Below are 15689 nucleotides of genomic sequence, written 5' to 3'. Positions count from 1 at the left end.
TCCCTTTCCCAGACGGCCAAAGACTCTCTGCAATGGTGGCTTCTTCCCACCTCATTATCGCAGGGAAGATCATTCCTACCCCCATCCTGGGCAGTGGTCACGACAGACGCGAGTCTGTCAGGGTGGGGAGCAGTTTTTCTCCACCACAGGGCTCAAGGGACGTGGACTCAGCAGGAGTCCACCCTTCAGATCAATGTTCTGGAAATCAGGGCAGTGTATCTTGCCTTACTAGCCTTCCAGCAGTGGCTGGAAGGAAAGCAGATCCGAATTCAGTCGGACAACTCCACAGCGGTGGCATACATCAACCACCAAGGAGGGACACGCAGTCGGCAAGCCTTCCAGGAAGTCCGGCGGATTCTGTTGTGGGTGGAGGACAGAGCATCCACCATATCAGCGGTTCACATCCCGGGCGTAGAAAACTGGGAAGCAGACTTCCTCAGTCGCCAGGGCATGGACGCAGGGGAATGGTCCCTTCACCCGGACGTGTTTCAGGAGATCTGTCGCCGCTGGGGAATGCCGGACGTAGACCTAATGGCGTCTCGGCACAACAACAAGGTCCCAACCTTCATGGCGCGGTCTCGCGATCAAAGAGCTCTAGCGGCAGACGCCTTAGTGCAAGATTGGTCGCAGTTCCAGCTACCCTATGTGTTTCCCCCTCTGGCACTCTTGCCCAGAGTGCTACGCAAGATCAGATCCGATTGCCGCCGCGCCATCCTCGTCGCCCCAGACTGGCCGAGGAGGTCGTGGTACCCGGACCTGTGGCATCTCACGGTCGGCGAACCGTGGGCGCTACCAGACCGGCCAGACTTACTGTCACAAGGGCCGTTTTTCCACCTGAATTCTGCGGCCCTGAACCTGACTGTGTGGCCATTGAGTCCTGGATCCTAGCGTCTTCAGGATTGTCTCAAGGGGTCGTTGCCACCATGAGACAAGCTAGGAAACCCACGTCTGCTAAGATCTATCACAGGACGTGGAAGATTTTCTTATCCTGGTGCTCTGCACAAGGAGTATCCCCCTGGCCATTCGCGTTACCTACTTTTCTTTCCTTCCTGCAATCTGGGTTGGAAAAGGGCTTGTCGCTCGGCTCCCTTAAAGGGCAAGTCTCGGCACTATCCGTGTTTTTTCAGAAGCGTCTAGCACGACTTTCTCAGGTGCGCACGTTCCTGCAGGGGGTTTGTCATATCGTCCCTCCGTACAGGCGGCCGTTAGATCCATGGGATCTAAACAGGGTACTAGTTGCTCTCCAGAAGCCGCCCTTCGAGCCTCTGAGGGATGTTTCACTTTCTCGTCTCTCACAGAAAGTGGCCTTTCTAGTGGCGGTCACGTCTCTTCGGAGAGTGTCTGAGCTAGCAGCGCTGTCATCCAAGGCTCCCTTCCTGGTGTTCCACCAGGACAAGGTAGTGCTGCGCCCCATTCAGGAGTTTCTCCCTAAGGTGGTATCCTCTTTTCATCTTAATCAGGATATCTCCTTGCCTTCCTTTTGTCCTCATCCAGTTCTTCGGTATGAAAAGGATTTACATTTGTTAGATCTGGTGAGAGCACTCAGAATCTACATTTCCCGCACGGCGCCCCTGCGCCGCTCGGATGCACTCTTTGTCCTTGTCGCTGGTAAGCGCAAAGGGTCACAGGCTTCCAAAGCCACCCTGGCTTGATGGATCAAAGAACCAATTCTTGAAGCCTACCGTTCTGCTGGGCTTCCGGTTCCATCAGGGCTGAAGGCCCACTCTACCAGAGCCGTGGGTGCGTCCTGGGCATTACGACACCAGGCTACGGCTCAACAGGTGTGCCAGGCAGCTACCTGGTCCAGTCTGCACACTTTCACCAAACATTATCAGGTGCATACCTATGCTTCGGCGGACGCCAGCCTAGGTAGAAGAGTCCTGCAGGCGGCAGTTACCTCCCCGTAGGGGAAGGCTGTCTTTGCAGCTCTAACATGAGGTATTTCTTTACCCACCCAGGGACTGCTTTTGGACGTCCCAATCGTCTGGGTCTCCCAATGGAGCGCCGAAGAAGAAGGGAATTTTGTTACTTACCGTAAATTCCTTTTCTTCTAGCTCCTATTGGGAGACCCAGCACCCGCCCTGTTGTCCTTCGGGATTGTTGGTTTTTTTCGGGTACACATGTTGTTCATGTTGAACGGTTTTCAGTTCTCCGATGTTACTTCGGAGTGAATTTGTTTAAACCAGTTATTGGCTTTCCTCCTTCTTGCTTTAGCACTAAAACTGAGCAGCCCGTGATCCCACGGGGGGTGTATAGCCAGAAGGGGAGGGGCCTTACACTTTTTAGTGTAATGCTTTGTGTGGCCTCCGGAGGCAGTGCTATACACCCAATCGTCTGGGTCTCCCAATAGGAGCTAGAAGAAAAGGAATTTACGGTAAGTAACAAAATTCCCTTCTTTAACCACATGTGGGGTATCCCTGCGCTCATAAGAAATTGGACAACAACCTGTGGGGTCCACTTTTGGTTGTTACCTCTTGAAAAAGTGAGACATTTGATGATAAAACATTTTTGTGGAAAAAAATGAAACTTTTCAATATGGCGACCTAAGCTTATCAAATTCTATAAAGTATTCGTGGATTCAAAATGCTCACTATACACCAAGATAAAAGCCTTGAGGTGTCTTGTATCCAGAATGGGGTCACTGGTGGAGGACCTCCATTGTTTAGGCACCTTAGGGGCTTTCCAAATACGACATAGCGTCCGCTAATGATTCCAGCCAATTGTGCAGTCAAACGGCGCTCTTTCCCTTCCGAGCCCTGCCGTGCACCCAAACAGTTGATTTCCACCACATATTAGGTATCGCCAAACTCAGGAGAAATTGCACAATAAATTTGATGCTGAATTTTTTCCTGTTACCCTTGTGAAAAAAAGCTACCTGGTTGAAATAACAATTTTGTGGTAAAATTTTATTTTTTTATTTTCATGGCTCAACGTTATAAAATTCTGTGGAGCACCTGGGGATTCAGGGTACTCACCAAACATCTGGATAAATTTCTTGAGGGGCCTAGTTTCCAAAATGGGGTCACTTGTGGGCGGTTTCTGCTGTTTACTTACCTTAGGGGCCCTCCAAATGCGACATGGTGCCCGCAATCTTTTTCAGCCAAATTTCCTTTCCAAAATTCAAATATTGCTTCTTTTGTTACAAGCCCTCCCATTTGTCCAAACAAAGGTTTCACACCACATGTGAGGTATCACCATGCTCATAAGAAAGTGGGTAACAAACATTGGCATCAAATGTTTGGAATTACCACTTGAAAAAGTGAGAAAATTGATGCTAAAGCAACATTTTTGAGAAAAAAATAAAAACTTTCAATATGACAACGTAATGTTATCAAAATCTGTGAAGTGCCTGTGGGTCCAAAATGCTCGCTATACACCTAGATAGAAGCCTTGAGAGGTCTAGTTTCCAAAATGGTGTCACTTGTGAAGGGTTTCTGCTGTTTAGGTACCTTAGCGGACCTGTAAATGCAACATAGTGCCCGCAACCTATTTCAGCCAAATTTGCTTTCCAAAATTCAAATATTGCTCCTTCTGTTCCGAGTCCTCCCATTTGTCCAAAAAGAGGTTTCTGACCACATGTGGGGTATTGGCGCATTCATAAGAAAGTGGGTAACACGTTTTGGGGTCAATTTTGAGGAAACATTTTTGGTAAAATTTTATTTGCTTTTTTTCATTCTACATTGCTTTTGTTCCTGTGAAGCACCTGAAGGGTTAATAAACTTCTTGAATGTGGTTTTGAGTACTTTGGGGGGGGTGCAGTTTTTAGAATGGTGTCACTTTTGGGTATTTTCTGTCACTTCGGCCTCTCAAAGTCACTTCAAATATGATGTGGTCCCTAAAAAAATGGTTTTGTAAATTTTGATGTAAAAATGAGAAATTGCTGATAAACTTTGAACTCTTCTAACTTCCTAACAAAAAAAAAAAATTGTTTCCAAAATTGTGCTTATGTAAAGTAGACATCTGGGAAATGTTATTTATTAACTATTTTGTGTCACAAAACTCTCTGGTTTAACGGTATAAAAATCCAAAAGTTGAAAATTGCTAAATTTTCGAAATTTTTGCCAAAATTCATTTTTTTTCCATAAATAAACGTAAAAAATATTGTCCAAAATTTGGTACTAACATGAAGTCCAATATGTAACGAAAAAACAGTCTCAGAATCATTGGGATCTGTTGAAGCGTTCCAGAGTTATAACCTCATAAAGTGACACTGGTCAGAATTGCAAAATTTGGTCTGGTCATTAAGGTGAAAATTAGCTCCGTCACTAAGGGGTTAAAGATGCCCAACAAACACGAGGATAAATTCCATTAAGACCCGCAACACACATCGGTTTTTTGTACGTGTGCGGTACGTATTTGCACGTACCGGAGACACGGAGACCTATATTATTCAATGGTAGATAGCACACACACGTAAAATCACACGGATTGTGTGTCCGTGTGGTAAGTACGTGTGTGCGCTTTTCTACACGGACGACATGTCCGTTTTTGGCCGGCAGCACGCAGGCACGGACCCGCTTTAGTCTATGGGTCCGTGCCTGCACGGACCGCACACAGAGTATGTCCGTGTTCAGCACGTATCGTCCGTGTCCGTTTTTAATCACAAAATCTGAAACACTTGTTACCAATCTATCAGGTCAATTGATGGCAAACAAAAATACCAGGATCTCATGATGAATGATTAACAACGTTAATTGGGTAAGAATGCGGGCCTTTAAAAACGGATGGCACACGGACAGCACACGTACGTATTTTATGTCAATACGGACATTCCACACGCACACACGGCTCGCATATGCCATCACACGGATGCCATACGTACCGGAGAAACTCCCCTAAAAAACGGAAGAAGGACCCGAAAAACGGACCGTGAGACACATACGTTTTTTTTGCGGAAGTGTGTTTTAGACCTAAGGGTGTAATTTCCAAAACTGGGTCACTTAGGCTGGTTTCACATCAGCGTTTTTCTGTCGGTCGTAAAAAAAACGCAAAACGTATGTTACCGGATCCATTGTCTGGTCAATGTAATTTCAATGGACTTGCGGCAACATACGTTTACATGCGTTTACATGCGGCAGTGTCAGGGTTCGGTGAGTTGTGGTTTTTTACCTTTTATCAAAAACGCAGAATGTTGCGTTTTTAACCTCCGTTCAAAAACTGCATGTCACCGGATCCTGTACATTGCGACAGTAGCTGCAATGTATTTCAATGGGCGCCGGATCAGGTTCTCGCTCTCTCTCTCGCTCTCTCTCAATGCGTTTTGCGTTCTTTTGTTGACCGCCAGAAAAACGCTGATGTGAAACCAGCCTTATATGGGGTTTCTGCTGTTTTAGCACCTTGTGGGCTTGTTAAATGCAGCATGGCATCCACAGTCTATTCCTGCCAAATCTGCGCTCGATAATCGAAATAGTACTGTTTCCCTTCCGAGGTTTCTGTGTGTCCAAAGAGTAGCTTTACCCCACTTATGGGGCATTTGCAGACTCAGGAGAAATTGCTCAACAAATTGAGTGTTCAATGTTCTACTGTTACCATTGTGAAAATAAAAAAATTGAAGAAAAGCAACATTTTTTTGAAAAATATGTTATTTTTCATTGTTTCCTTACACTTTGCTATTATTGTGATGCATCTGAATCATTACCATATTTCCTGAATTCGGTTTTGAAAACTAAGAGGGTGACGTTTTTACAATAGGGTCTTCTTTGGGGATTTTCTGACACATAGACCACTCAAAATTAATTCTAAAGTGAAGTGTTCGCTAAAAAAAGAGGATTGTTTAAATTTTGTGGGAAAAATGAAAAATACTTTTAACCCTTCTAAATTCCTAAGAAAAAATAATGACATAAAGTAGACATTTAGTAAATGTTAAAACAATATATCCATATATAGTATGTTGAGGCAAAAAAACTCTGAGTCAATTTTACCGCGAATGATTGATACCACAAACACTCAACACAAGTTTGTAGCCTATAAAAAAATTATTTTATTGAATTTAATTAAACAAGTCGTTTACATAATATATAATGGATTAATTTGAAATTAATTTACACCAATTTTTAATGACAGTAGAAGGAGGTAGAAGAAAACAACTCATAGGACATGGAATATCCATGAAGCCATAGACAGAGGTAGCTAGCTTAATTAGTCTGGAATAAAATGCAGGTGCAAAAGGGACCGCACCAACAGGGAGGGATATGCTAAGCAATATTGTAGTGCGAGACACTTAGGAAAAACAAAGCGTGTGAGGAAGAAAATACAGAAAAAGGAGTGGCATATTAGAGCGAAGTGCAATAGTGGGAATCATAAAAGAGAAAAAAGAAGTATGTTGGCAAACAGAAAACAGGAAAGAAGATTTGTAAACATCTATAATTTATATATAATTCTCCATTTTTGCACATACACTTTTATATTTCATTTATTTATATTTTTTTATCATTCATTTCATTTTACTGTAAAATTCATTCATGCTGTTTACTTCACCACAATAATTTAAACGAGAACCTTTTTTCAGTGTGTACATAATTAGTCACTATTGAATTTAATTTATATATCAGTATTTTATTTTTCTTATTTTATTTTCCAAAGCACTAAGTGTATTGCTTATGTATCAATGCCACATTCTTTTCCATTTCCCCTTTGTCCCTCCTTTCCATAAGTGTCCCGCAATAAAATATTGCTCAGTGTATCACTCCCTGTTGGTGCACATGCCCAGCCTGCAGTCCCTGGATCTCCGATGGGTGGCTCAATGGGCGATCTGCGCTTGCGCCATCTCTTTGATGTTGGTGTGTACTTGCGTTCTAGCAGTCCAATCCACGGATTTCCTGTATAAGGTTATGTTCCCACGATCAGTGTTAGAAGCATTTTGATTGCAGCATTTAATTGCAGAGTAATCATCCACATTAACAGAAATAAACACTTGAAATATATCACTCTGTAATGACTCTTTATAGTTTCACTTTTTGTATTGAATTACTGAAATAAATTAATGTTTTGATGATATTCTAATTTATTGAGATGCACCTGTAGGTGTTTTCTTGTATACAATAAACAGGTAGTCTTGTTGCACTGCACTTTAAATAGCGCTACCTCCTTCTACTGCAATTATGGTTTTGTGTAAATAAATTTCAAATTAGGAAATTGAATAAGCTAAGCTATCATATATCTGATTATAATTGCAATCTCCCTGTCCACAGCATTTCAATAAAATAGACTTGTGTTGTCTATTTGTGATATCACTCATACGTGGTAAAATTTTGAATTTTTTTTTTGTCAAAATTAAGATATTTTCATAATAAAACACAAATCATATCGACCTAAGTTTACTACTATCATGAAGTACAATGTGTCACAAAAAACAATCTCAGAATCAGTGGGATATATTGAATATATATTCCAGAGTTATAACCATGTAAAAAGTTACACTGGTCAGAATTGAAAAATTTTGCTTGGTCAGGAAGGGGAAAAAAATGGCTAGTTTTAGTTCAGATCAGACTCCCTATGATCATAGCTATCCTGCTAATGTTTTTTATAGGATAACAATTTAATCCCCAAGAACTTTAACTCAATTGGACCAATAAATACTTAAAAATCATTCAGATACCATATCAGATGCTAAAATTAAATTGGGTCCTAGACCAGATCTCTAAAGCTTATTCTACCCTCATAGCGAACCCCTAAAATAATTTAGGCTCCAGATCAGACCGAAAAAATCAGAGCGGATCAGATCAGACCCCAGAATAGCTCCTAAAGGTAATTTTGACTTCAGATCATACCTGTACAATTAATCAGATCTAAGAACAAACTCTTTAAATTAATGCAGTAGCCTAGCTGCTAAAATGAATTCTATACAGAAAAAGTATACCCTGATAGCTACCGGGTCCTCTTTACTTGCAAGTGGTGATGTACACAACCTTCTTTGTTTCCTTATTGTTATTGGGATTCAGCCCAGGACATGTGCCCCACAAAATATTGGCTAGCCTCCTTCATAGTAGCACTGTAGTATCTGGACAACTGGCAATCCTGGTCCAAATGTGGACTACAGTTTGCCAGTTGACGATCCCCTACCTATAGCATACAGATACCTAGGCATTTTCACATTGAAAGCGTTTCCAAACAGAATTGATGCCTCATTCATAATGTAAGGAGAGCCACAGCTACACAGCAGTTAACTTTATAATGTACAAGAAAAATATGAACTGAATAAAAAATGTTTACCTGTCCAAAATAATGTAAGATTGCAGATTTTATGTTGTGTTTGACTGTATGTCTGATGTAAAGTATAATATCTCTCATTCACAGCATTTCCTCTTCTGACGATCTACATTGATGCAGAAAACGAGCAGCTTATTACTGGTTGTGCAGATGGGATGGTAAATGCATTTTGACTACTTTTGTGTATTTGTTTATAAAATGAAAGTGATTGCATTCTAGATTTAGCCAAAAGCATAATTCCTCAAAGGTTAATCTGTCATTAGATTTATGCTGCGATTGCAGCTAGATATGCTTTTCTCTGAAACCCTCAGGAGTTTAAAACAAAACATTTTTTGAAGAGCCCTTCAGAGACTATAAAGCGAAACCTGACTAGTCCAATGCGGTCCCCTGACTAGCTTCTCACTGCACAGTTCCATTTGATTGGCAGGTCTCTCCCATTTTCCATCACAGGCTGAGACCTATCAATCAGCTGGAGCCAGTGGGGAGAAGCTGGCAGGGGAACCGCACTCTACTAGTCAGCCCTCTTCCTTATAGGCCCCGGCTATAAAATATAACTGGATACAATTGTGCAGCCAAGCTCTGATTCATGCTGCCCATGGTTTGGACAGCTTAAATCTACTGATATAGTAGGGAAACAGAGGAGTCAATGGCATTAGCCACAATCAAATTAAGGTAAACACTCCATTAAAGGTACAGGTAGCGATCCTTACGTGTGGTTGTGTTATAAGCTCTCAGTAGCTCTCAGTGAAACAATGCAGAATCCTAGAATAATCCAGTTTCAGAGAATATAATACACGACAAATAGTAAATGTCTGTTTAGCTTCCTTTACTCATGATTATCAGATATACATAAGAATAGTATCCCAAAGTGACCGACATTTTGTGTGTACGTATGCTTTCTCACAGCCTTGAGGCCTGAGCAACTAGTGTGCTTTTATTACATGGAAAGTTTTGTGTGCTTACAGCTGAGTCCAAGCAGAAGAGTCTAAAAAATAACTACTACAAAGGTACACAGTATAAGTTTTCTTGGGAAGCACATATGTCATAAAATCAATACATGATGGATGTGTGTCGCCCAGGGAAGGGGGCCGGTCTCGGGCGGTTGCAAATGGGAATGTCACTCTGGTGGCTGTTGCCCGGTCCCTTGCTCTGGGGCTTCTCTTGTAAAAGGGGAATTATTTTTAAGTAGGGATGAAAGTTAAGGGGGCTTTACACGGTACGACCGATTGTGCAATTTCACAATCGATCGTACCCGCCCCAGTCCTTTTTGCGTTACGGGCAAATCGCTGCCCGTGTCGCACAAAGTCAGTAACCCCTGTCACACGTACTTACCTCTCGTGCGACCGCGCTGTGGGCGGCGAACGTCCACTTCCTGGAGAGGGAGGGACGTTCGGCGTCACAGCGACGTCACACGGCCGCCGGCCAATAGAAGCGGAGGGGCGGAGATGAGCAGGATGTAAACATCCCGCCCACCTCCTTCCTTCCACATAGAGCCGGCGGCGGCCGCGGGAGGCAGGTGAGCTGCTCATCGTTCCCGTGGTGTCACACGGAGCAGCGTGTGCTACCACGGAAACGATGATCAACTAAATTAAACGATATTATGGAACCTAGCAAGCAGTACACGACTCACGATTTGTGAGCGATACTGCGTCGCTAGGAGGTGTCACACAGGCCGGCATCGCCAGCGATGCCGAATGTGCGTCACAAAAACCGTGACCCCGACGATCTATCGCACGATAGATTGTCTGGTGTAAAGCAGCCTTTAGTGTACGTGACGCCACCTGCGGGTTGCGCTTAAGGGTAGAGAACCGCCGCTGCTGAATGTGGGTACTCCCAGGGCTGGTGGTGGTTGCAGCAATGATGTTGGGTCCTCCGCAGGTAGAGCCGTGCCTGGGAGTTGTGAAGGGCAATAACGGAGACCACACAAGGTTGTAACCAACAGTCTCTACTTACTCCGACTTGCGGATGACTGGTTCAGGTCCCATGGAGTATCAGTGCCAATGTAGTGACCCAGGTTGCTCTGTCCCTGGCACTCTCTGTTGATTGGGTCCCTGTAGCATTGAGCGTTTGGGGCCCGACTGTCCCTTTTGGGGTATCAGTCTCCTTCTCCATATGGCGGGCAGTGCGGACCCTGTGGGGAGGTAAGTGTCCGCACCCTGATTCTAGTTTACTGCTGATGCCCCCAGATTGTTTGGTTCGGTGAAGTCCATGAAGGTTTCCACACCATGCAGGTGTTTATCAAACCGTTTAGAACTGGCACCTGATCTAGGGCCCTGTGCCCCGTGCATGCTCCGGTCCCAGTGGTACTTGTCCGTACCCGCCCTAGCGACCTCTCTCCTGTGCCCTCCGAGTCACAATTGCACGGACCCAGCTCGAGCACATCAGCACACCTCTCTGTGTGCCACAGTTTTCTCTGTCTCTTCATGTGTGTCCCCTCCCACCAGGCTGGCTAATCCCAGGACTCATTCCTAACTCTAAGCGATCATCCCCTTACTTGATTAACCCTTTAGTCCAGGTGTGGAGTGGAGAACTAGGATGTTGGTTGTTCTTTGGTGGTATCGGCACTAGTACTCCAGGTCCCAGGGGGTAGGTCCTGCATCCCCAAGAGGATGCAGTTCCTTGTAGTGCCCTGAGTGGCTCAGGGGCACTACAGATGCACATCAAGAGTATTGGTTGTTGTAGAGGTTCAAAGAAAGAATTGGAATCCTGTAGCTCACAATGCTGTTTAAAAGCAAATGAAAAGGGACAAGAGAAGCTTTCAAAGTGAATGTATTACCTATTTATTTTACTAATTAAAACCAGAGTGAAACATATTCCCTTTTCTAATCTTTTTTATTTTCTGATGGTAGATGTAGATTTTTTATGGTAGATTTTTATTCTGACCTGATTTTGAGAGCAGCCATTTTCCTTGTACTGCTGTTAATGACATTTAGAGATAACATTTTCTGAAACCATATGAGCCATTGGAAACAATACATTGAAAATGACTTGATAGCTCCTATTGGAGAGCTTTCTAGGCATTCTCTGTGGACGAATTGAGATATGACCACCCTGTATCTCCAATAGTGTAATCCTGTGTTACCTACAGTACAAAATTATTAGATAAGTGATTATTTTGACCATATCATCATTTGTATGCAAATTTTCCAACTCCAAGCTGTATAAACTTAAATGCTTAAAGGATGAAGCAAAACAGGTTCTGTAAATTTGTGTAATAAGGAAGATGTGGCCTAAGATAACAACACCCTTTATCAAGGAATTTATCGCCTTAACGATCAATGTAGATGTACATCCTTGGTCATGTCCCTGAGTTTGATGCAAGCTCACACATTGAGCTCGCATCTTTCCCTCCACATGTCGGCCGATCTGATCAGCCAACATGTGCAGCCAACAGGCATGGGTGGATCTCTGATCCACCCATGCCTTTAGACGTTAGATCACGCTGTCAAACTCTGACAGTGTGATCTAACATATGCCGGTGAGCAGCATGCCATTCCCCGCCCTCATTGGCGGAGTGCTGTTGAATTATCATGACAGTCGGGGGTTAGCTGATAATCCCTGTCACTGTAATTTTTGGAATGCCCCCCCCCCACCCCGGGGGACTCAGCCTAGGAAAAGGTTAAAATATGTAAAAATAAAAAAAACACAAAAGTTCAAATAACCCTCCTTTTCCCTCATTGAAAAGTATAAACCTACATACATATGGTGGCAATCCATAGGGGCCAGACGAGAACAGTAGATAAAAATGAACCGAGTGGTCAAAAAACAGCCAAATATAATACCCAAAAATATGACAACATCTCGGTAAATAGAGTCTTTATTCAGACATAAAAAAAGATATAAAAATTTCACATCAACAATAAAAAAGGGAAGGGATGAAGACAAAAAGACTGAATGCACTAAAGAGTATATTATATAACATGATCAACATAGCAATCGTTAAATTGTGAATAGAAAAAACAAAATTCTCTTTATTTTTCTTTCCTAAAATGTAACCATAAGCAAATTTGACCACTACACATTAAATATAAACGTGTGACATAATACGGTGTGAATAGTTAAATAAGTGTACAATATACACTGAAGTGCAAACAACAGTAACTTGAAACCCTCATATGAGATTGAATAATAATGGCGTTCATAGTGTAAAGGAGATAACATAATCCTATTAGTCAAAAAGATAATGTAAATAGGAAAAAAGGATTAAAGAACCCCTAATAAAATGTAATGCTATGACATTATATATTACCTTATCAAACACCCGACATATGTTTCGCCTTAGCTTCTTCCAAGGGCTCTTGGACAGCATTTATTGAAGATCATGATTTCTGCTATATAGAGAATTGCTGAATTCTGATGACTGAATTCTCTTCAAGGGTATTTTTGCTTTATTAGCCTATCCTATACTCAGAGTATGACATTGTGATAAACAACATGTCCGCTGCTGATTTCTGTCAGAAGCAATGCTATCATGAAATCATAGAAACTTTGGATTCAAATCTGCAAGTTACCGTATATATTTCTGTATGTATCCTCCTTGATATCACCAACTCTCATAGAAATAAAAAATGGTCACATTTTTATCGGACCTCTTGGATCCTCTGAGGAACTCACCTGAAAAAGCACTTAAAACATGGTACATATAATGAGCATATTCACAGCATTGGAAAAAGAACTTGCTGTGCATATATTCAATCATTTTGACCTCCTTTTAACCGTTTAATAGAGATGAGCGAACCTCCCGTGGTTCGGTTTGCTGAACCTTTATCGAACCAAAGATCGAACCATTATCGAATCTTTCCAAACCCTATTGGATTCAATGGAAGGCCAAACGTAAGGCGTATAAAACACCTTTAGGGGGGTTGAAAAGCATCCAAAACAGCAGAAATACATTTTAGAGTGCAACACCGCTGTTTTGACATAACCATTAGATATCTAGGCTATTGACAGAAGAAATATAGAGGTGGATGAGAGACAGGCGTAGGGTTGGTGCTCACATTTCCCTGCCAGTACAGACAAGAGACAACTTTGAGACCTTTCTATTAGTGCCGACATTCAAAATCTTTTCAGATAGGCAACAGTAGAGTAGCATCAATTGCCCCCTCTCCCCATAGGGCATCAAAACAGCTGGGAGGTATGGTCCATGCAACACACAGGCTGTGGGCCAGCATTTTAATTTGAAAAAGGGAGCACACAGTGACCGTGCCTGCAGCACATCTAGGACATAATAGTGCCATAGCAATTGCTGTACAAACAGGTTGATCCATGCAGTGCATATGTGATGTCGCCCAGACGTAGTGTCGCCTAGCCCTAGTGCCGCCAGTAGTTTTGTACCCTAATTGCACATGGTCTTCCCTAGCTCCAAATTCAGTGGAGACAGCCATTTATCAAACTCAGGCTGAATAGTGTTCCAAAACTCTGCAGCTGTGTCACTGCATTCCCTGATGCATATTAATGTAGGCACTGCCTAATTGCATTGACTTACACACAGGATGTTGCCTGGCATTTAAATTTTAAAACTCAACAGAAATGTTTAAAAACCTTTCAGGCAGACAGCAGTACAGTAACATCAATTTGCCCCCCCTACCCATAGGTCTTTAAAAGAGCAGGGAGGTACGGTCCATGCAACATACAGGCTGTGGGCCGGCATTACATTTTGCAAAATGAATACATCCTATAGTAACCGGTGTAGACCTCTTGATGCCAGACGACTGACACTAGCCACAAGACAAAACTCTGACACCTATCTTGTAGTTTAGACATTTAAAAACCTTTCAGGCAGACAGCAGTACAGTACCATCAATTGCCCCACTCCACATAGGGCTTTAAAACAGCAGGGAGGTACGGTCCATGCAACACACAGGCTGTGGGTCGGCATTACAATTTGCAAAATGAAGACATGCTACAGTAACCAGTGTAGGCCTCTTGCTCCCAGAAACCTTGCACTACAGAGAAAAGACAATTTAGAGACCCTACTTGGAGTCTCCGCATTTTGAACAATTAAGGTCAGGCAACAGGAAAAGTGTAAATAATTGGCACTCACTACAAATAGCCCAGCAAAGCAATATGGCTGTGTGGGACCGGCCCTGGAACAAGGCCTGAACCACCATTTCTACCTTCACCAGAGACAGCAAGATGGCAGACAGGCATAGGCTTCTTGCTCCCAGACCACTGAAACCAGTGAAAATATAACTTTGAAAACCGACTTGGAGTGTTCAGATGTAAAAATATTTCAGGCACACAGCAGGACATCAATTGCCCCCCCCCCCCAGTACACCACAGTGTCTTTACACAGCAGGGAGGTATGGTCCATGCCACCCACAGAATGTGGCTTGACATTTAAATGTTAAAAATCAAGAGATGCCTGATAGACAGGCGTAGGCGTCTTGCTCACAGAATCCTGGCAGTACACGATCGCCTAGTCTGCACATTCTGGGACTGGTGTGGCAAAGTAACTGGACATCCATGACTTGTTCATCTTAATGAACGTTAGTTAGGCAGTCTATGCTTTCAAGGGATCATCACAATCTAAAACTTGAAAATGTGCTGATATCATCCTCTAATGAAAAATGTTGTGTAAAGATCACAAATTTTGGGCAGTCCAAAATTCTTGGTGAAACCTCATTAAGGTTGACTTTGTGTGGGACACCCAACTACTTGGCTCATGAGGTGTTGGTCACAAGATGAGGAAGAAGCAACAGACGAATTTGATTTGGTGGCCAGTGCTTGGGTTGTCCGCATTTTAGCGTAGTGAGATTCTCACAGTAATGCATGTTGGTTGCGAATGTGCCTGTTCATGCATGTAGTAGTCAAATTATTAGAATTTTTGCCTTTACTGAGTCGTTGTTCATAACGTTGGCAGATAACGAAAGTTGGATCATTTTCTGTCTCAAAAAAGGCCCAAGCTAGGCAACTCTTCCTATGTGTTTGTGCGGAAATCACCAACGTAACATCCTCATCTTCCTCCTCATCTGATGTGCTACACAGCTGCGTGCCTCTGGGTTCACACTAAGTGGGATCTACAACTTTATCATCAGGCTCTATGTTGTCCCACTCCTCCTCTTCTTGATCTGAAATCACAGGACAGTACGCGTGAGCCTCAGGTATCTGAGTCTCATCGTCATCACCTAATGTCAGTTGCTGAGGGTCAGGATCCTGCTGGGAATCTACTTCGTCCGAGCCAGGATCCAACTCACAAAGATTTTGTGCATCAGTGCAGATGCTTTTCTCCTCTTGAGTCTGGGAATCTTTGTAGCGTACCTGTGATGCCCATGGGATAGAATGTGTGAACAGCTGTTGAGACTCACCCATGTGTGGTTCCCCACAGTCAGGTTACCTGTTGGCGATTTGTGATGCGGGTGCAAACAAGTGTAATTGGGGTGGCACCTCTGAAGAATGAACTGTATGTGATGTTGAGGTGCAGAAAGAGGAAGAGAGGCCACTTGATGCAATGCTTGCCATCTTCTCCAGAACCTGCAGTT

General features: G+C 43.1%; 1 protein-coding gene across 1 annotated transcript in view; it reads left to right on the top strand.

Annotated features, from left to right (window-relative positions):
* Positions 1-15689, top strand: part of WDR27 (WD repeat domain 27) — a 954066-nt gene that overhangs the window by 160780 nt on the left and 777597 nt on the right. The window contains exon 6 of the mRNA XM_075339621.1: positions 8296-8366. Coding sequence (XP_075195736.1) covers positions 8296-8366 — 71 coding nt within the window. The remainder of the gene's footprint in view (positions 1-8295; positions 8367-15689) is intronic.

This window comes from Anomaloglossus baeobatrachus, chromosome 3, assembly GCF_048569485.1.
Source record: "Anomaloglossus baeobatrachus isolate aAnoBae1 chromosome 3, aAnoBae1.hap1, whole genome shotgun sequence".
NCBI lineage: Eukaryota > Metazoa > Chordata > Amphibia > Anura > Aromobatidae > Anomaloglossus > Anomaloglossus baeobatrachus.
The sequence above is the reverse complement of the archived record's forward strand: the minus strand, read 5'-3'. Positions and strand labels throughout refer to the sequence as shown.